This window comes from Macrobrachium nipponense, chromosome 10 (genome assembly GCF_015104395.2).
Source record: "Macrobrachium nipponense isolate FS-2020 chromosome 10, ASM1510439v2, whole genome shotgun sequence".
Taxonomy (NCBI): domain Eukaryota; kingdom Metazoa; phylum Arthropoda; class Malacostraca; order Decapoda; family Palaemonidae; genus Macrobrachium; species Macrobrachium nipponense.
The window spans coordinates 97,180,064-97,202,750 of record NC_087204.1 but is presented as its reverse complement, the minus strand read 5'-3'; the positions used below and the strand labels follow the sequence as shown (position 1 = coordinate 97,202,750).

Below are 22,687 nucleotides of genomic sequence, written 5' to 3'. Positions count from 1 at the left end.
TTCCTTTTCATTATTCTTCTTTACTGTATATATATCTACAAATTTTGTTCATAAGATAAAGCAACCTTTACCCTAATAGAACCATCAGTAAAGCTGGAGCTGGAGAGTAACTGAAGTGGAAAAGCTGGTGTAATTGGTATGACACCAGCAAGAAGGATTGGTCATGCTATTACCCAAGCTAAAGATATAAGATAGTTAAAAGTCTTGAGTCAGTTAATTACCTCTAACATTAACATCATACCTTTTTAATTAGCAGAGTATTGAAGGAATGGTATGTGCCCGGGGAGTGGCAAGTGGGCCTTGATAGTAAAAGGGATGCTGAACAAATTAATCATGGGGGTCACACCATGATGAAACTGTTATTCATGATAAAACTGTTATTCACCTGAAGATAGCCTGTTACCAATTAACAAGATATGTACAACAGCTTGTGTACCCACACTTGAACCAAAAATATTGACAGTTCAACAAGCCATTAATCATAAGATGCCTTTTTCTTTGTAGAATAGTCCCAGTAGCCAAACCCTCCCTGACAGCAAAGGAGTAGGTTTGAACATACAAATGGTGTAACTATGGATTGCAGCAGGTAAATACAGCAAGAGCTTTGGAAGTCAAAAAAATATATAGGAATAAATTAAGAAAAGTAACATATTGGGGTGTAAAGGCAGTAAATTTCCATTACTGTGTTAACACATAGTGAACAAAATATTGACCGTTAAAAGAAAAAAAAAAAAAAAAAAAAAAAGAGCGGACGGACTAAGTGAACAAAATATTGACAGTAAAAAAAAAAAAAAAAAAAAAAAAAAAAAAAAAAAAAAAAAAAAAAAAAAAATACTGACTGACTAAGTATTAAGTACTGAAATACGCAAATGCAAAAAGAAGGATGCTTCTGAACACAACGAAAAGACCACCTCTGAACTGCTTAGGTCACTTCAAACTGCTAAATTTCATGGACTGAATGAGGAGGAATGATTATATTGCACATGAGAGAGTTGCTTGAGTTATGACTACAGGCATGGAAAACAAGACAGACCTGAATTTCAATAAATTTTTTGAAAGAAGAGAAATAACAAACACCCTTACCTCTATTTGCCATTGTGGAGTAATACTAAATTGACATGGTCTATGCAAACTATGATAATGTGTACCTGACCCACTACAATACATGAAAAAGTTGTTTTAGAATATTGTTCAACAATGACAACCACCAATGGAAGTAAGTCTAGTAACCTGAATGAAAGTGGTTTATACACAGGATTTTCACTGTGAAATTAAAAGTAAATCTTTTTAAAGTAATGAGGTCGTCAAAACACTAAATGAATGTAAATCTCTGCGATAAAAGTATAACTGTGATTTTATTTATTTACAGTACTCAATACTGTATAACCAATCCTAAAGGGACAATTGAATGAGAATAAAAAATATAAAAAGTTTTCTACTGACCTTATCTGATAGTACAAATCCTTACTGTAGTACATAAACAATACATGCTCAAACTCCCAGCAAGTTTTGTTATATTTTTCCAACCTACATTAGGATACAAAATTAACACAACCAGTAAAAACATTGTTAGAAATAACATGCAAATAAAAAGTTACTTATAAAATACATCACAAATCTTATAATGCCATGAAAAAAATCAACACAATCAGCACATTTGCAGATAACAAATATACAACATTGTAAAAACACTGAGAAGTCTTCATTCATTTGATTACATAAGTACTACATTATGTACTCACAACATACATACAAAATTAAATGCTGTTTACTGGAAGAAGTAAAACCATTTTCTGCACACTGGAAGCTCAATACTACTAATCTCATTTTGAAGTGACTATACTTGAAATCAAGAGATCAGAAAGAAAATCCATAGCTGTTCTAACAATGAAACCCAAAATTTTCCAGTATTACAAAATAACTCGGTCACATCTTAGTTATCACTATTTAGGTAATACAAGTACAGTTGTAGGAAGAACAAAATTATTTCAAATAATGCTTGGAATCTTAACTGACAAATCTAATTAACTTAAGTCTTGTGGTTAAAAAATAAAATGTAAATAGGGGTCAATTACAAGTTTAAATATAGAATATACATATTGACAAGGTAAACAATCAAATTACTACACACACAGCCACTATAAGTGAAATCTATGTAGTAAAGCAAAATTATGAACCTTGTGTGTTGATAGGGGTAAGCCCTATCTGCCCCATCTTTTATTATCATTGTTATCCATGATGCACATCTTATAAGCATAAGATGGGGCATCATGGAAAACAATGGAAAGTAAAATGTTTTGCAAAACGGGAAGTGTTCTCTCTTTCTCAGCCTTCCATTTTTCAATGATTGACTCTACACTTACTACCCCTTATATAAAAAAAATTCCTGAAAATAATGGGGCTGGTTATCGACAAGGTTATGGGTTAAACAGTCTCTGATCTTGGAATAACTTTAACTATTTAAAGTTTAAGTTTTAAGCTTATCTTTCCTTGCAATATTTTTGTTTGCAACTTACACTTTTTATCTACATATTTCAGTTCTGTTATTTTGATTAATTATGAAGAAATTATGGTGATGAACTTGCATAAACTTACTTTATCTTACTTCTTTCATTTGTTTTTGCACAACCCTTTATATATAATACTAATAATTTAAATTTTTACTAATACAATAAATTGTAATAAAATTGACAACAGCATTTCCTATTGCCCAACACTTTTAATTTAAAGTTACATTACTCTAAATGCTAATTACATTTATTACAATAGCTGTATTCACTATTTTTGTACCTTCATTTGTTAAAAACTAGTAATGGCTAATATGTGATGGGCGGCACTGATCATGTATTTTGGTTCTGATTGACAGGGAAATGGCTTAAGAAACCAAACTCTATTTTGGTTCTGACTGACAGGGAAATAGTTCAAGAAACTGAAGTGTATTTTGGTTCTGATTGACATTGAAATGGTTTAAGGAACTAAAGTTTAAGTATTTTGGTTCTGATTGACAGGGAAATGGTTTAAAAAACTGAAGTGTACTTTGGTAAGAAACTAAAGTGTTTTTTGATTCTGATTGACAGAGAAATGGTTTAAGAAATGGAAGTGTATTATGGTTCTGACTGACAGAAAAATGGTTTAAGAAAATGAAGTGTATTTTGGTAAGAAACTAAAGTGTATTTTGGTTCTGATTGACAGGGAAATGGTTTAAGAAATGGAAGTGTATTTTGGTTCTGATTGACAGGGGAAATGGATTAAGCAACTGAAGTATCTTTCCCATTTGAGAGAAGAGTAGGTTTCTGCTACTTTCCAGCTTAAAACTGAGCAGGAAACCTGCCTATCTTCCAGCTACACATTCAATAGCAGTGAAATACTTAGGTAGCCAGGAGTTCAAATTCCAAAGCAAACTTTGCAGTTTGCAAGGTATACATACAATAATAATAAAGTGGCTATGCTACATACAAAAATCCATAAATGAATACAATAAATACATTTTCATCCATTCAGGTTGTAACTTCAATACTTTGTATAAGGTTGCACTACCTAATAATAAGTCACAGCCTAGAAAATTTCCTCAACAATCCGTGTGAATACCTTAAAGTTCATTATAAGAGAGTAACATTTGTGGTTGAATATTTAGGAAAAGTTGAGGTATATGTACAGAACATCACAGAGGTGGTGGCATTTGCAAGTGCCTCATAGAATATAGTACACTATTAGGTAAGTGTTACACTTATCTAAATACAGCCAAGAAACCAATACAACAAGTATTTTCACAATGTATGTATACTATATTACTTTTGTAAAATAGTTTAACCAGTATAGAAGACTTAAAATATCATTACTCTTTATGTAAAAATCTAAATAATCTAAATGGTATAAAATTTTATTAATCTAAAATAGTTTGAAATAAAAGTATAACTATGACAGCCTGAATAACATATTCTTTCATTAAAACACTACATATATTTCATAGTTATGATTAGTGTTAACCTTTGGAAATATTTTGATGTTTGAGTTCTTTTCAAAGTATATACAACTAAGCACAACCCAAAGTTTAATATAATATTGTTTCAAAATCTATGAGGTTTGCACTTATACATGTGCCTCTGCACTGCTATCTCTAGAAGACTTACAAGTCAAATATTAGAATTGTTAGTCTAGATAACATCTTCAAAAAGGTTCAGCAGCAGACCAATATAGGTAAAAGTTAGGAAAACCCCCCCCCCCTTTTTTTAAGTTAATTTCCTACATCATAAAATTCCATCTACCATAATGCTAATGAACGCTGCTCTTTCACATATCTGAAATAGACTACTGATAACAGGTTTTCAAAGGGCTTCACCAGATTAGATGTGTTTTAGCCTTCCCCCTCTTTCACAACACAAAATAAGACTGGTTATCAACAGTTCTTTTTGTCCCTTCATAAGACTGTGGTTATCAGGCAGCTTCTTTTTTATTTTCTTTTTTTAAGATTTGGGTTGTAATACTAGCCTGTGTTTCCATTACATGAAAAAAAATTGCTCACTTAATTTGCTTTAAAATATTATGTTGAGAGGGAAAGAATGGATGAGCTTCAGTTTGAGCAAGATTGGTTTGGAGCAGCTCACAATACTTTATATAAAGCAAGTCTGGTGGTTAAGAGCCGCTCATAAAACTTTTTTTATAAAGAACAAACATAAGACACATGCATTTACTGTTAATCCTCATCCAATTGTGCATACAACCTTCACTATACCTTAATTCACAAAAAGAACTTTAAATATGAAAATTTTCATAAAGGCACTTTAGTCTAAATTCCTTACAAAAATAAAACTTTCATGACTAAAAATTCCCATCAACTTATCAGAAAGACTGCCCATCAGTCTGACTGGTCTTTGTTCTAAAATCACTTAGCTAATCATAAAAGTTCATTAAAATAGACAACAGTTATTACCAAGACCAATGGAAGATTTGGTCATGATGGAAAAACAACCATTCTTCAAGATGGAAAACCAGCATTTAGCTATCGTGTTCATCCACTCCTGTGTCCATAAAGTCCAGGAAAGCTTTGCGTACGCTGATAGGTACTAAGCTGCAAGTGAAAAGTCAATTAGTTTTTGACCAAATAAAACAATCATGAATGTTGAAACAGAAATTTGTATACTCTAACACAATACAATCTTATCAGCTATTTTCTACTTCCCCTCCTTTTAGCATGAAGAGAGGAGGCTGGAAGTGATTCAAAACTTACAATGAAATTCACTGCATTAAGAGACTTTGTAATAAAACTGTCACTGAAAAAGATGAAAATATCCAAGTCGATGCCAGGTAAACACCCACCAATGGCCTTTCTGATCACCACTGCCCAATTGTAGAACTCTGGGGAGCTCAATTAAATAGGTTTCAAACATGGTGTTTCTCTAACCCTGGATGGTAATAGTCAAAATGAACGCTTACTTGTCTGTGGGGGTGACTTTCCCTATGAATCTATCAATCTCTTTAAGGGGATTCATGAAGTGCCCTTTTTGGATGGACTACACCTCCTATATTATGAAGAATGAAACAACAACCACCAGCAGAAAGATAAAAGGTGCGGTGATGAGCCAAGAAAGCTTTTGTAGAAAATTATCATATAGCCTAGGAGCTACAGTCGACGTACAAATCTAAATGGTACCATGGCAAATCTTAAAAATATACTAAAATCCCCAGGGAAAGTATTTTAACAACTGTTGCAGTGAAAGCTGAAACAAACAACATTGGCAAAGTATCAAATGCTATGTTAATACCTTTTTCATTTGCTAAATTTCAACCAAACAAAGATATTTTTTGAAGTTTCATAGAGGGTGGAAGACAAAAGAGCCATTATAATCATGTACTTTTTGATATCACCAATGCTTGATTTAATATATTATCTATATGGTTTAAAGCATCTGGTGTAAATAAAACCATGCTGAAATCCTACAAATATATAAAAAATACTTCTATATTTGTCATTTAGTAAGAATTCTACAAATAAAATGTTTTCTTACTTCATCAACTTATGCCCATAGTAGTCTTTTGATGGAATGCACACAGTGTCCTCTTCTCGGCGAACGCCTTCAATAATCTTTCCTGCACATTCTGAAGTCGTCGTTATTGGGTTAAAGTAAGGGAATCTGAAAAACGTTTTACTAAGTACCATTTTCCAAATGGCTAAAAAGACAAAATGACCATGAAAATGCATAGCATCAATATAATATTAATGTTCACTTACATTATGCACCTAAACCCCAAAGATGAATTACCACATTACGTTGCTTATCTCATGTTATGAGCATTCGGCAGAGAGGATACCTTAGCCAGGAGACTATTGAAATCCGTGTAACTGACATTTTCCTTCACAGTTAACAGAACACAATCATTATTGTTACCCAAAAACTCACTGCAATTTTGCAATTGACTCCATGAATATGAGGAAGTTCCAAGTTTCCTAAAATGCACACCAGCAGGCTTTCATGATACACTTCAGATACATAATACTAAATGTTCTCTTCTTCGTTTCCTTTTCACTTGGCTCTCTAATTCTAACTTTATCTTCTTCTTCCATGTTTATGCTCATTTTACAATCGATCCTTCAGGCAAGCCCCATAAAATGACTCAAGGTTAAATAAAACCTTTGTCTTGAATACTTTAATCTCAACATTAGAACTAACACTACCACTAGATTTTATCAAGTTACCATAGTTATTGTACTGATTACCAAGTTTTGCATGAACATCATGAAAAATATTGTATAATGCTTAGGCTGTACTTGCAAACAATGTACACTGTTTACAGTGAGCCAAGCAAGGCACATTACTACAGTAAAATCCCCTGAGAGGTGACTGGTTATAGAAAAGCAAATTTTTAAGCAGAAAAAAAGCTGTGAAATACTACCATACTTTGACATAATGAACTTTCTATGGTACTTACCTGATTCGAGGCTTCTGGGCAAGCCCAGTGTCCACCACAAATGGGTGAATACAAGTGAATTTTATGTTTGGATGTCTCTCAGCATAGCGCAACTCTTCGCTCAGTCCATCCATTAAGCCTGTAAAATTTTGTTCTTTATAACATTTCAAAGCGCATACTCCTGCCACAGCAGGCATATTATAAATGCTAAAAACAAAATATGACATTTTCTAAGACAATTTGTATTTTTCATAGCTACAAACTTGAGGTCTTAATAAGATTCCTTGCTTTCATCTGCGATTTAACCAGATCCAGCTAGGCCTAGAAATTATCCTATTGTTAAGACCGAAGGTTTGTTTGTGTATGAACAAAGTATAGATGCTAATGCATTACTACCTAAAATGTGCAATTTTTTATCAGCCCTTTTCTCTACAATTTTTTCAAATAAAAGTTATTTCTTACAATTGCACTTAAGTACTTGTATAAAACATATTCATGGCAGTATCAAAAGTATAATATGGAATTGTATCATGCCTTTGGGCTTTAGCTGCATTATGTTATGTCCTACACGTCATCCTGTACTTTTGCTTTTTTCCAAGTGTAACAATGATAAGTACATTGATAATGAACCCATGTTTAGTCTTGCTATCACAATTGGAATTGGAATACAAAATTTAGGCCTTTGATAATGAACCCATGTTTAGTCTTGCTATCACAATTGGAATTGGAATACAAAATTTAGGCCAAAGGCCAAGTGCTGAAACCTATCTTCTATTTCCCCTGACTGTGCCCCTCTCTTCTCACCTCCCCCAGGCATGCCAGCCATCTTGGAAGAATCTACGTGGCCGCCCTAGGGTGAAACAGAACTTATAAAACCTGGCAAAGGAGGACCTCTGTCTCAGATCTACAGCATCCAGAAAGCTGATCAGACATGTTCAGTGAATGGCAATTGCAACACCCCTCCCCAACAACCTCCTCCTTGTCTGTTTCCTTGCTGTTGCACATCTCATTCAATTCATTCTATACTGCATTGCCCCGTGCTCATCAGCGCCATAAAAGAAATGGATTCCAGTTTCCAGGGAAGGTAATGTTCAGTTAGTGCAAAGTCAACCTTTATTCTCTTTTTCCTGTGTTCTCATTCTGTGCCACGTGCAAGCTTTGTTCATGTCCTCCTTTGTCACACCCCCACAGCCTCGTGTTCCCTTTTGTCTCTCATGAAATTAACTTTCTTTTAGGTGCTGTGGTTCCCTTGCATATAATTTTACTGTTTATCTATTGCTTGAATGACCTCTTTTTATTAGCACCCTCTAAGATCAATTATTAGGGGAGAAAACGTAAGTTTGGTGTCTTTGTATCAACACCCTCCCCCTTGAATACTGTAACTTGCTTTGGAGAAATTCATTCATTTCATTGTCCCTTTGTATGTAAGACTTACATTAAGCAGATCAGAAAGATTAGGCGGTCTCACCACATCCGATCAGTCCCTCTGTGTCTCGTACATGTATTTATATATCCATACCTCGTTCCAGGTATCCATACAGTGTTCATCCCTGTTGTGAAAGGTGGATTCTCTATCCTTAAATGCTCTGGGCTCCTATCTGCACACCAAGTTCTCTCACGTGTCAGCAGAACCGACCACATGGTTCCAGTACTTCAACCAACCTTATTCATTATTCCTAAGTATGGACCATGAGAGTCCTTAGCAACACCTACGGTGCCCTTTGAGATGTTCAAGTAATTAACTGAAAATATATTCCCCTAATATTGATCCTTAGTTTCCCTTCAAATTTGTCTTAATCTGTGACGGCCTTCAGCCCGTTGAGTTTTGTTCAGCATCTAGACTTCACACAGTTCAAATAACTGCTATCAACCACTGTGCAACATAAGGTCATTGTTCCTTTCATGGAGATAAAATGCATACCTTAAATGCCAGTAAATACTTTCAATGAAGACACAATTGGCAATGTTTAAAAATGTTGACACAACAGATCTGCTTTCTTAGGTAGCCAAGGCAGCAAAGGGTACTAGTAACTCTGTGAGTGCACAGGAGTTGCCAGATCTCACAGATTCCTTGCTATACAATCTTTGATTGTTTTAACTGGTTTCCAGCTGGTGCACAAGATTTATCCTATAGTTAAGACCAAAAGTTTGTTCTGCATATGAAAAACATCTCCTCAAGTAAAGAGCAAGCTGCATTAAATTAAGCTGTATTCAGACATTACATGGAGAAAATAATAACTCCAGAAAACATCTCTACAACCACCATATCCTTTCAACATTTGTCAGTGCTTGGCCCAATTTGGCATTTTCTTATGAAGGAAAATAAGAGAACACCGTAAGACTTAAAAATTTAAAATGTTTTGTTAATGTTACATACCTTTCACAGCATATTTACTTGAACAGTATGGCACTAAATTACTTGTTGCCATAAGACCTGCAATGGAAGATACTGCTACAACATGGCCTTTACCAGCTGCGACAAAAAGGGGTAACCATTCTCTAATCATCTGGAAAATACATAATTATTTATTTACAGTGATATGCTGTATACCCTTTAAAAAAAGAAGAATGCTGCAATTTCACTTTATAATTTCTAGGAATGCTATAATCTCACAAAATACATTTAATTATGAAAAACAGTCAATTAGGTCATATGCCAATAAGACATCCAATTTGCTTTTTCTTAATCAAAGTGCAGTATTTACAAGTTAATGAATAAACTACACACAATATAAAAATCAATAAAGAATAACTCGATCAACAATAACAGACAAGAAAAACAACAGTATCATATCAGTCACTATCAACGGTTTATAGTGCTAAATATCAAACAGTTACCCAAATCTTTTGGCATTATTTTTCAGAATTGTGTTTCAGCCAAAAAAACAATGTTACTGAGATAACTACAGCAAAGCTTTACATCTTCCAAGCAAATCACTAGTCATATTATCAAGTACACGTACTGTAATGTGACTTTAAATTTATAACTACATATTTCTTTTGGGCTACCATTCATGTTGACATGGTATTAACCCTTAATGGATGGACATGCTCACATGAGTAGCAATAACAGGTTTTGGGTGGACGATGGAGTGACTCATGGTGAGTAAAAATATTATGTGCCATCAATTTTGAGGAGTCAGGCAGGAAAGAGGTGCCATTACTACTATAGCCCATAAATTCACTAATGACAACTTTTAGACTGGCTAAAATCCACTGGGTGGCTCAAGAGAGGCTTACTTGGGTTCTTGTTGGTTTTAGTTCTTATCTTTTATGATAGTTAGTCAGTTGTAAATGTAATTTTGCAAAGAAAAATGTAAAGACATATTAGAAAAAACATGTATAAATCCAAAAAAGTTATTGCATCTTCGCTCTCAGTAAATTTACGTGAATATTTTCCAACAGCTATGCTCAGAATTTGTTACTAGTAATTTTATTTCTTATCTGTTTTGATATTGTGAGCTACAATTATGATATTGTTATGATACAATAAAGTTTGTTCATACTTACCTGGCAGATATATATATATAGCTGTATTCTCCGAAGTCCGACAGAATTTCAAAACTCCCGGCACATGCAGTGGTCGACCAGGTGGTTAGTACCCATTCCCGCCGCTGGGAGGCGGGTATTAGGAACCATTCCCATTTTCTATTCAGATTTTCTAGTGCCACTGTCCCCTGAGGGGAGGTGGGTGGGTACTTGATTATATATATCTGCCAGGTAAGTATGAACAAACTTTATTGTATCATAACAATATCATTTTGTTCATGAAACTTACCTGTCAGAGATATATATATATAGCTGAATCCCACCATTGGAGGTGGGAAGGGGCAGAATAGAATGATTTAGGAAACAAATTGCATGCAGATGATTGACATCTTGGTTCCTTACCTGTTAGCATAGCTGACTTCGTGATTACTGTCACCCAAGTCTGCTTTTGCTTTACTAGAGTCTCCAGTATAGCTGGTGAGTTCTAGATTATCTGTCAACGGGGGCGTGACCACAATGTGACTAGACCATGTTGACCATACTATGAGGGCAACGAAGCAAAAAACCACCACCTGACCTAGCCTATCAAAAGTCAACCCCATATAACTTATAAAGAAAGGGAAGTCCGCCTCAAGCAGCTGACCCTACAACCATATTAGAAGCACACCTAACCATTTTCTATAGGATAGGATGCGTGCTGCTTCCTGCCCCCAAGATTGTATCTGCGGAAATGTATGGCCCTAGCGAGTAGCAGTTCTCATATGCCGTCTTCACATCCTGCAGGTAGTGTGAAGCAAACACAGAGTTGCTTCGCCAAAATGTGGCATTCAGGATATCGCTGAGTGCCATGTTCTTTTGAAATGCCACCGAGGTCGCGACAGCTCTTACCTTGTAAGCATTAACTTTCAAAAGTTTAAGATCACCATCTGGACAGGACGAATGAGCCTCCTTGATGGTGCTTCTCAAAAAGAACGCCAGTGCGTTCTTTGACATTGGTAAGTCTGGTCTCTTGACGGAACACCACAGATTGTCCGAAGGACCGCGACACTGTTTAGTCCTTTCTATATAAAACTTGAGAGCCCTGACAGGGCACAGGACTCTCTCTGGTTCTCGTCCAATGATTTCTGCTAACCCCTTGATGTCAAAACTCTTGGACCAGGGGTTGGACGGATTTTCATTCTTCGCTAAGAAGGAAGGGCTCAAGGAACATACTGCATTATGTCCTCTAAAGCCCACATGCTTACTGATGGCTTGAATCTCACTATCCCTCTTTGCTGTAGCCAGAGCGGTTAGGAAAATAGCCTTCCTTGTCACGTCCTTTAAGGAAGCAGCATGTAAAGGTTCGAAAGGACTTGACATCAGGAACCTTAGAACTATGTCTAGGTTCCATGACGGAATCTTAGGTTGCGGCACTTTTGAGGTTTCAAAGGACCTTAAAAGATCGTGGAGGTCTTTGTTGTTAGCCAGATCTAAACCTCTGTGTCGAAAGACCGTCAACAACATGCTCTTGTAACCTCTAATCGTGGGAACTGTGAGCCTGTCAACATTCCTCAGATGGAGAAGGAATTCAGCGATCTGATTCACAGAGGTCGTGGAGGAGTAAACACCTTTCCTCCTGCACCATCTCCTGAAGACAGCCCACTTTGATTGGTAAACTGCCCGAGAGGAAGCTCTTCTTGCGTTGGCAATTGCTCTTGCCACAGGTCTTGAAAACCCTCTCGCTCTGACCAACTTTTCGATGGTCTGAATGCAGTCAGACTCAGAGCGGAGAGGTTTCTGTGGTACCTCTCGAAGTGGGGCTGTCTGAGTAGATCGACTCTTTCTGGCAGAGTCCTTGGGAAGTCCACTAGGAAGGACATGACCTCTGTGAACCAGTCGCTTGAAGGCCAAAACGGGGCGATTAGCGTCATTCTCGCTCCCTCTGATGCCGCAAACTTTTTGATCACTTCTCCCAGGAGTTTGAACGGGGGAAAGGCGTAGACGTCCATCCCCGTCCAATCCCATAGGATGGCGTCTATTGCTACTGCTCCCGGGTCGAGAACAGGGGAGCAGTAAAGAGGAAGTCTCTTCGTTTTCGATGTAGCGAAGAGATCTACTAATGGGCGTCCCCATAGTCTCCACAGCTCTTGGCAGACTTCTAGATGAAGAGTCCATTCGGTCGCAAGCAGTTGCTGCCAACGGCTGAGAAGATCCGCATGGACGTTTTGGACTCCTGAAGCAAACCTCGTCAGGATCGTTACGTTCCGTGCTTTTGCCCAAAGCAGGATCTCGAACAGGGACCGAGAGTGTGTTCCCCCCTGCTTCTTGATATATGCAAGAGCCATGGTGTTGTCCGAGTTGATCTGGACAACTCGGCCAACAATCCGTCCTTCGAAGAACTGGAGAGCCAACCGAATTGCCTCCGATTCTTTGAGGTTTATGAGCCAGTACGTCTGTTCCCCTCTCCAGATGCCAGACACTTCCTCCTTTTCCAGTGTTGCTCCCCAGCCCGCCATGGACGCGTCTGAGAACAACACTAGGTCGGGGCTCAGAAGGATGACAGACAACCCTTCTGAAAGCTTGACGGGATCGAGCCACCACCTCAGGTGATCCTTGATCGACTGAGAGATTGTTAAAGTCGCATCTAGATCTTTCTTGTCTTTCCAGTTCTCCGCTAGGAAAAACTGGAGCGGCCTGAGGTGTAGCCTCCCCAGGGAAACAAACTTCTCCAGCGAGGAAATAGTCCCCAGCAGACTCATCCATTCCTTCGCCGAGCATGTTTCCTTCCCTAAGAAGACTGACACTTTTTCTAAGCAGTTCTGCTGACGTTCCAGGGATGGAAAAGCTTGAAAAGCCGCTGAATCCATCTGAATCCCCAGATACACGATGGACTGCGTAGGGGTCAGATGGGACTTTTCGAAGTTAACTAGTAGGCCCAGGGCCTTCGTCAGCTGCAACGTCGTATGAAGGTCCTCCAGACACTTCGCATCCGACGACGACCAGATGAGCCAATCGTCTAGGTAAAGCGAGACTCTTATCTTTGAGAGGTGAAGCCATTTTGCCACATTTCGCATGAGAAGCGTGAAGACCATAGGAACTGTACTTATCCCGAAGCAGAGCACTCTGAATTGGAAAACCTGTACCTTTAAGACGAACCTCAGGAACTTCCTTGACTGAGGATGGATCGGGACGTGGAAGTAGGCGTCTTGGAGGTCCAAGGACACCATCCAGTCCCCTGGTCTTAAAGCTCCTAGAACAGACTGTGTTGTTTCCATCTTGAATTTTTCCTTTCTTATAAAAAGGTTCAGTCTGCTGACGTCCAGGACAGGTCTCCATCCCCCAGACTGCTTCGGAACCAGGAACAACCTGTTGTAGAAGCCTGGGGAATCTAGCATTAGAACCTGTTCTACGGCTCTCTTCTCTATCATTTGCTCGAGGAGATCGAGCAGGATCTGTTGCTTCGGCAGCTGGTATGAGGGCGGTGATGTGGAGAGGAAAGGGACCTTGTATCCTCTCTCGATTATCTCGAGGGACCAGGTGTCCGTCCCTCTTATTCTCCATGCCTCTGCAAAGGATAAGTCTTGCTCCGACCGGTGTCTGAAGGCCCGCGACGTCACTTTTTCCCCTTGGGTTTAGAGGGGGTCCTGCCTCTAGCAAAGCCTCCTCCTCGAGGAGACGCTCTCGAGGAAGCCCCACCACGAAAGGGCTTAAACTTCTTGGGAGCCTGCGTGACCCTGGTAGAAGATTGGGCCGCAGGACGTCTAGAAGACTGGGTCAAGAGGTCCTGCGTCGCCTTTTCTTGAAGGTTAACCGACAGATCCTTCACCATCGACTTCGGGAAGAGATGGGAAGAAAAAGGTGCGAACAACAACTCTGCTCTCTGTGCAGGAGACACTGACTTTGAAGTAAAGCTACAGTATAGCGCACGTTTCTTCAGGAGGCCCGTAGCAAAGTGGGATGTCAGCTCATCAGAACCATCCCTGACTGCCTTATCCATGCATGCTAATACACTGGATAACTCCTTGAAAGAAATCAAGTCAGGGCTCCTAGACTGCAGATCCAGGGCCCCCAAGCACCAATCCAGGAAGTTAAAAACTTCCAACGTTCTGAATAACCCTTTATGGTGGTGATCCATTTCCGACAGCGTCCAGGAAACTTTAGCTGAGGGAAGGAAAGATCTCCTCGGAGCATCTACCAAGCTGGCAAAATCACCTTGGGAAGAGGAAGGAATGCTCAACCCCGCTTCTTCTCCCGTCGCATACCAAATTCCAGCTCTCCCGCTTAGCCTCGCTGGCGGTAGGGCAAAGGAAGTCTTGCCTTTCGCCTTCCTGGAGTCCATCCAGTCATGGATCCTCTTAAATGCTTTCTTCGTAGAGAGCGAAGTTGCCATCTTCACGAAACCAGGTGCCTTCCTAGCTTTCGCCGAGGCCAACTGTGAAGGGGGAGAGCGAGGAACTGGGGGCTGAAACTTATCAGCAAACAAGTCTTTCAGGAGGCGGGTCAATGTCTTATAATCCGAAGATGAAGATGCAGCAGGTTCTTCTTCATCCGCAAGATGCGAGTCACCCGAGGACTCTCCTTCCTCCACGGGAACAGCAGAAGGGTCCTTAACAGACCGCGAAGTAATTAAACCCCAAGGCCCTCCTCGTAAAAGGGGGCCTCTATCTGAAGGAGGGTTCGAAGAAGAAGGTCGGGTATGTGTCAAAGCCAACTCCGAAGCTTTACTCAGTTCTTGTAAAGGAGCATCCTGCGGGGCCTCCTGACGAGCGTCTTGATGTGCAGAGCATCGAGTGTCTTGAAAGGCGTCCTCGCAAGCGTCCTGCCGAGGACGTGCAGCGCGTCGATTTCCAGCGTCCTGGTGTGCATCTCGATGAGCATCCTGAATAGCGTCCTGATGGGATGCAGCAGCCACAGAGGCGTCCGAGCGAGCAGCCTGAGAAGCGTCCTGATGAGCAGCCCGCCGAGCGTCACGAAGAAAAGGGCGCGATGCGTCACTGCAAGTCAGGCGATAGTTGCCACTACGATCCTCACAGCTCATTGAGCGTCCCGCATGACGTTCATTTACACTTCTAGATACTCTGCACTCCTTATGAGGAGGTAAACAGGCTCTAGAAGTTGACGAAGCCACGGGGGGCGACGAATGAGGAGAGGGAGAGGGAGACTGCCTGGTTCTCTTGACAGGCAGCCTCAAATCCTTTCTACGGCGACGGGGTTCTGCCTCTCTCTTGGAGAAATAAGACGCCAACTGTTGCTGCATTGCTATGAGAATCTCCCTAGATGGAGAGGATTCATGATCAGGAGAAGGGCTGATCCTGTGAGAAGATGATAGGCGAGGGGACGCCCTCTTCCTTCTCTCAGGAACAATCTCAGAGCGACTGGTGCGCTCAATTGCCTCCTCTTCCGATGACTTCCTGGTCCTCTTCTGCGGAGGAACGTCCTCGAAGCATTCGGGAGACGAGTGGAACACAGGTCGAGAAGGAGGACGTGAAGCGTCCTCCTCTCTAAAACTTCTCTGGAGAGGGCGACAAGGACGACGGCTGCCTGTGCGACATCTTGCATCCTTGCCACTCTCATCGAGAGAGTCCCTCCGAGAGCTCCAACCCCTGTGCGGGGAGGACAACTCGGAGGACGAGAAACACTCTTTAAGGATTCGCGCCCGTGCATGATCCTTGGCAGCCTGGGAAGCGTCCACAGGTTCTGCCGAAGGGACTTCAGACCGGTGGATAGTTCCCGTAACTCTCCTTCGGCTGTCGACTTGCCCACTCCCTGAGTCCTGGGAGTCCGACAGAGGTCTAGACCTAGAGGCATTATGGGGACCGATCTGATGCCCCCTCCACAACACTAGGGGCACAAACACCATCACTACACTTTACCACACTGGATTGGAGCGAGAGCACTTTCGAATCCAGGGCACGTATAGACTCCATAATCACTGAAAGGGCATCTATCATTCAACAAACAAACATGGCCCCTACACCTCGTGCATACCGAGTGAGGGTCTACCGAAGCTTTCGGTAGCCTCACCTTACACTCTTGCACACAACACACCCTGAAACTAGAACTAGATCCAGACATCTTAATCCAAGAACAGTCAAAAGCCAAAATAAAAATCAAACCACGATAGCGTATGCCTAGCCACAAATCCAAGTCAATAAACCAAAAGACAATCAGGATACTCAAGCGGCAATGAAGTTTCAAAATCCTAAGACGGAGGTACTGAAAACAGGTGTTGACAGTACCGGGGGACAGAGAAAATCTGAATAGAAAATGGGAATGGTTCCTGATACCCGCCTCCCAGCGGCGGGAATGGGTACTAACCACCTGGCCGACCACTGCGTTTGCCGGGAGTTTTGAAATTCTGTCAGACTTTGGAGAATACAGCTATATATATATATCTGACAGTTAAGTTTCATGAACAAAATAATTTTTTAAAAATAAAATAATTTTGTTTATTAGACAAACCATGTATAACTTCATAAAATTTACGACCGTCTTGTAAAAGAGGCCTCACAAGGATTTGTAAACACTACAGTCACCTCTCAATTAATGCGATGGCTAGGTTCCTGGAGAGCGCACGTTAATTAAAAACGCGTTATTTAAGCATATTTTTCCCATAAGAAATACTAACATTAATAAAGGGGTTACATTCCTGGACTTGGGGAATTCTGTATACTGCATTATTAATATAATGCTATGTAAGTCAGACAAAAAAGAAAAGCCTAACAAAATCTTTTGCTTCATTAATAAATAAGCAAAGTCTTTAGCTTTATTAATAAATACAGTACACAAAGTCTTTTGCTTCATTAATAAATACATACAGTGCACCGTGCTATGTCTTTTTATGTTGACAGCCGTCGTCTGCTGCGCTGATGCGTATGTGATTTGAAAATGCTCGGGGGCCAATGTTAAATAGAAAATTCTAAAATATTTTATAGCTCGCATTAAATAAAAAATGAGTTAACTGCGAGGTGACTGTAGTCATTTTCAACTTCCCGTGGAAGGTAGGGAAAATTTTTCTGATTTTTTCTTACACCTTAAGCATTTGCATAGCTCCCTCTTTCCATTGAGGTGTTTTTTTTCTGAAATTGGCCAACCTCAAAGTTTTGCTGGCCTGGGGTGCTGAATATTGATTTATTACCCAGTCTATTAAGGGTTAATAAGTCAAACACTATCCATAATTTTACTTTTCTTACTGTATTATTTCATGTTCATAGGGCATACAAGATAAACTGAATGAGTGAAAGGGACAGCCGAGTACTTGCTAAACTTGCAGTTCTGATCCACTGCCTGGTCCTCAGTCATTGTCTACACATTTTCATGATTTCTGTATGTAAATGCTTTTATTGTCTATGTTCACTGCACTTTTATAGACTGTGTTAAGCTGGTATCACACTAGTCATTTCTTGCTCACGGTTCTGGCCAGCATCTAGCTGATGCTCGCGAGCAAAAGTGTTGTTTCGTCACACTAGGAGCTCGTGGTTTCGAGGAGCAGTAGGAAAAAGTAAACAAAACTGATCAGCTGATAGCATCATGATGCCCAGAAATTATCGGACTGTTGCAAGATGTGCTACAGTGATGTGTTTTCGGAATCTTACGTAAATGCAAGAGTAACAAAAATGTTTGTGGGTTCGAGAGTGACTCAGGAGAAGAGCCATAGGTCTGAGAGTACGTCCTATCAGCAGCAGCCATCTTGTTTGTTTACATTACGCGGCTGCTTGTGGTTCGTGCTGGCTGCTTCCCGTCCAGTCGGGAAGCAAAAATCTCGAGCTAAAAGCTCCAGGTTTTCCATTCTTGGCAGCAACGGCTCGGTGCTGGAGCAAAAAAGGCCGAGTGTGAGGCCACCTTAATAAGCAAACAGTTTTCATTTCTTGTTTCTTTGCTTTCCACAGAACCTACAAGACTTTAGTTCATGTAGTAGTATCTTGTCTCAAATATCTCTTGGCTGTAACAGTTGCCAATGCGAAGAAATCAAGCAATTTATTTTCTAGGTTTCTATGTGGCACATCACATATACAGAATAAAAATCTATCACGGTTAATTCTAGATACAAAATAACAAATTTTTTAAATAATTTGTATTTTTCGTAACATACAGCTACAATTTCCTCCAGCAGATTGACTTGGACTTGTGAATTAAAAAGGATGAATTTTTAATCAATTTGTATATTTCATAGCTAACAAACCTCAGGACCTAACAGTAAGACAATCTTTTAGTGCCAGCTGGAAACTGTTTTTTAACCATATAAGCAACTCATGTGTATACGAGGTGGAAGCTGGTCCCCAACCAGGCTTGGAACCTTGTGACACGTCAGTCTTTCTTCCAACCCAGGATATGAGAGGAGCAGCTAGAGGTGGCCAGTTAACGTTAAGACCTCAGGATTTGTTTATTGTATGGGAACAAACCAAATAACTGCAACCAGTGTGGCTGCCACACTCACCTGTATCAAGACTGGTTCCAGCTTATGACGTGTCTTATTTTTCAACCTGCCCATGGGAAGAAGAAAGGAAAAGACTGGAGGAGACCCGCCATCTCACTCATTCTCTCTTTCACACAATCATCTTAGGTAAGATACAAGCTGCCCTGCTAGGGGCAATGGATGAGCTACACAACTTGTTGGGTAGCTACCATCAGACCCAAGAAAGGTGTCCAAGGACCTGTGGGCAATATCCTTTAAGAAAAGGAAGTGATCATGGTCTGACAAAGCCAGGAACCAGCATTCAAAATCCAATGAACATACGAGTTCTTCTAAGATACCAGAGAGGAACTCATTCCTCTGATGTCATCTGCTCTAGCCTGCACAGACTCTGTGACAGAAATATAACATGATGAGTATGCCTGCTTAATCATTTCACGCAACCAGAATGAAATGGAGTTCTTGGAGACTTCCATTCCAGACCAGCCATTGCTAACAAAATGTCTATGACACCTAGGACTTGGGTGACGAATCCTTTTTAGATAGCAGTGCAGAGTTCTGACAGGATAAAGCAAAAACTCCTACGGATTGCTGTCCATAAACTCATTCAGGGAGGTATTTGAAAATGAGGCAAATCTTCCATCATGAACTGAGCAATTTTGAGTCTTAGCTACAAATTCAGGAACAAATTTGAAAGCCACAGACCTCCAACCCCTGGTGTGTTTAGTCATAAGTCAGGCCATGAAGCTCTCCAACTCTCTTTGAGGAAGCAAAGGTTAACAGGAAAACTGTCTTTAGAGTCAGATTCCTGGCTGACAATCAACAAAGTGGCTTCAATGGAGCTCGAGTGAGGCTGCTCAGGACCAGAGTAAGATCCCACATCAGAGGTTTGAGTTCTCTTGGTGAACAGGATTGTTCAAAACTCTTGAAAAACATCAAGATTCCCCAGGATGAAGAGATGTCCATGCCCTTCAGGCACAGGACCAACCCCAAGGTGGCTCTGTAGATTCTGAAAGCCAAGACAGAAAGAGCTTTCTCGTTTCTGAGAAAGATTAGAAAATCTGCTATCCTCTGACTGAAGTTCAGAGTGGAGAAAAACCCTGTCGATGACCCCAACCACAGTAGATGGCCCACTTGCCCTGGTAAACCGCTGATGTAGACCTCCTGAGATACCTGAACATCTGGCCTGCTACTTTGCAAGAAAAGCTTCTCACTCTTCAGAGATACTTGACAGTCTCCAGCTGTGAAGCAATAGAGATCCAAACAACTGGTGGAACCTTTCCACACGAGGCTGGCAAAGGAGGTTGTTCCATGGGGGAATTTCCCCCAGAACTGATGACAGAAGAGAAGATACAAAAGGTCTGAGAACCTAATCTGCCTGTGGCCACAGAGGCACCATCAAGGCCATCCTGAGATTCCTGGAACTCATTACGTACTCTGTTCAGGACCTGACGGATCAGGCAGAACGGACGGAAGGAGTACACCTCGAGAGTCCCGAGGATGCTGTAGAGCATCCTCTGCCAGAGGAAGAGGACCCTGGACCACCGAGAAGTAGACCTCCAACTTCCGGTTGAAGCGAGTGGCAAAGAGGTCTAACATGGGTCTTCCCCAAAGATGAAACGGCCTGTCCACTTCGTCCTGATGCAGAGACCACTCCGTAAGAAGGACTTTACTCCAACGACTTAGTTTGTTGGTCACCACATTCCTCCTGCCTGGAATGTACCTGGCCATGAGCTCCACAGAGTTGTTGATCACCCACTGGTACATCTCGACTGTTAATGAGTGGAGCTGGCGGCAGAAAGGAGTAGTAGTCTTTTCCAATGAACAATTCTGGGACCATGAACAGACAACCTCTAGCTTCTGTCGCAGAGAACGAGAAGAGGTCTCACATATGTCTTTCCAAGCATACAGAAGAGATTAATAGGATACCCCAAGGGGATGTCCTGTGAAAAATACTCAGCACAGATACATTCTAAATATCCTGTTGTCAATTTTTGCATTGTCAAAGTAATTGCACTTTAGACCAGGGAGAAGTCCTTGAGCTGCCCAGGAGGTGGCCCCTTATGATGACTTACAATCAGTATGCTACTCATCAGAAGATATAACTGTACACAATAATTACTGTACATAATATTTATGTACTATATGTATTAATAAAAACTTTCAATGTACAACAAACCTATAAAAAATATGCTCTTTCTCAATATAGTAAACATCTCAACTGAGTGCACAGTTCAAACTTACCCAAAAATGAGCAAAGACATTGATACTAAATAGCTTTTCAATTTCCTCTGGTGTGTGTTTCATAAAGGCTTTACATGGCATGATTCCAGCATTGTTAACTAGTATGGTCACAAGTCCAATTTCTTCCTGAATCTGTAATAAAAATACAATTACATCTAGGAATTAATATACGCATTTATCAACAAATTTACTGTAATCTTAAGAGCAGCTTACTTCAATAAAATGAAATCCTCTTTAAAACTGTTTCAAAAACTAGAATCTCAATCCGTATTTATAGAAAATTAAAATGTATAAAAAGCTTATCCACTAGCATAAATATAAAAGAGAACCTAGAAAGACCACTTGAACTACCCAAGGATGGTGACTCAAAAATGTTGACAATGTTTATGTGTAAAGTAGGTAATGGGACAGCAAATACTAATATGAGGATTACTTTTAAGTACTTGGTGAACTTGCAAAGTAAGACTGATAATCATGTGAAATATAGTAAGGAATACAGAACTAACCTTCCGGCAAACCACATTTACTTCTTCTCTTTGAGAGACATCACATTTGTAGGCCCAAGCAGTTCCTCCTTCTCGGCAAACGTCAGCTACTGTTGACTTGTTATTCTTCTATCAGATTATGCAAGAAAAAACACACTTTTCAAAATTTTTAAACAAACCATTTAAATGAATAATTAAGGACTCAAACAATGCAGAATAAAATCTTCAATTTTCAAATCTTGAAAAATCACATCAGTAGTTACCTCATTAATGTCTAAGCAAATAACCTTTGCTCCAAGCCGAGCAAACTGCAGTGCAAGTTCACGACCAATTCCATGACCTGCACCTGTTATCTGTTGGAATTGGAACTCTATTGAAAATAAAATTGCAAACAGAATAAATTCTTTCCTAGGGTAAAAGTAAAGAAAAAAATTCTAAAAAGTGTAAAAAAAACTCTAATCAATATACTATTTCAGTATCATTGTTGTAGCTGAAAACAACAGATGAACTAAATACAAAAATCACAAAAATACTAACCAAAACTATTTCTCCAGTGACTGACTTCATGGACCGGGGAGATATAAGATACCATGCAGACTGTAAGATCAGGAATATAGAATATACCCACAAATGGATAAGGTCAAATACAACTAGTATGTACTGATACACAACCATGATTACCCCAATCATTTTCTGAAAGAAAAATAAGAGTTCACTTCAGTTTACAGTTATGACTGAAATAACAACAGAATGCTGAGACTTGAAATATCCAAATTAATATTTTAATTAGCAAAACACCACATGATCTGCAAAGCTTGCATAATAGAATGACTCAGTGTTACGATTATGTTTATATTTTGTAGAAAATGATTTGCATTAGTCATATGTCCGGGGAATAATTGTTTCTGTACTCGATAATCATTAAGTATGCTACCACCTGTCCCTTCAGTCTCGAGACTCCTTGCCGAGTCTCGTTTTCTGTTAACCTCCTTGGCTTTATAAGGGACCTTTAACCCCTCTCCAGCTGACCTGTGGTGGTAACTACATTTAGTTTATTTTAAATACTTGAAGAGTGTTTGTGAAGTAATTATTTACAATTGTTAAGTATTCGTAAGTTTTTCTTATTTCATTTGTATGATTTGTACTGCCGTTATTTATTAGTAACTTGTGT

At 39.8% G+C, this 22,687-nt stretch overlaps 1 protein-coding gene across 2 annotated transcripts in view; it reads right to left on the bottom strand.

The window, feature by feature from the left end:
• Positions 1–2,642: 2,642 nt before the first annotated feature.
• The window catches only part of LOC135223792 (epidermal retinol dehydrogenase 2-like), a 35,594-nt gene continuing 15,549 nt past the window's right edge, over positions 2,643–22,687 (bottom strand). For both annotated transcript variants that reach the window (XM_064262595.1, XM_064262594.1), the window contains exons 2-9: positions 22,054–22,209; positions 21,780–21,869; positions 21,538–21,645; positions 21,032–21,163; positions 9,284–9,413; positions 6,928–7,045; positions 6,006–6,131; positions 2,643–5,068 (exon numbers count right to left, since the gene is read on the bottom strand). In XM_064262595.1, the coding sequence (XP_064118665.1) occupies positions 4,996–5,068; positions 6,006–6,131; positions 6,928–7,045; positions 9,284–9,413; positions 21,032–21,163; positions 21,538–21,645; positions 21,780–21,869; positions 22,054–22,206 (930 nt within the window). In that variant the 5' untranslated portion in view covers positions 22,207–22,209 and the 3' untranslated portion in view covers positions 2,643–4,995. The remainder of the gene's footprint in view (positions 5,069–6,005; positions 6,132–6,927; positions 7,046–9,283; positions 9,414–21,031; positions 21,164–21,537; positions 21,646–21,779; positions 21,870–22,053; positions 22,210–22,687) is intronic.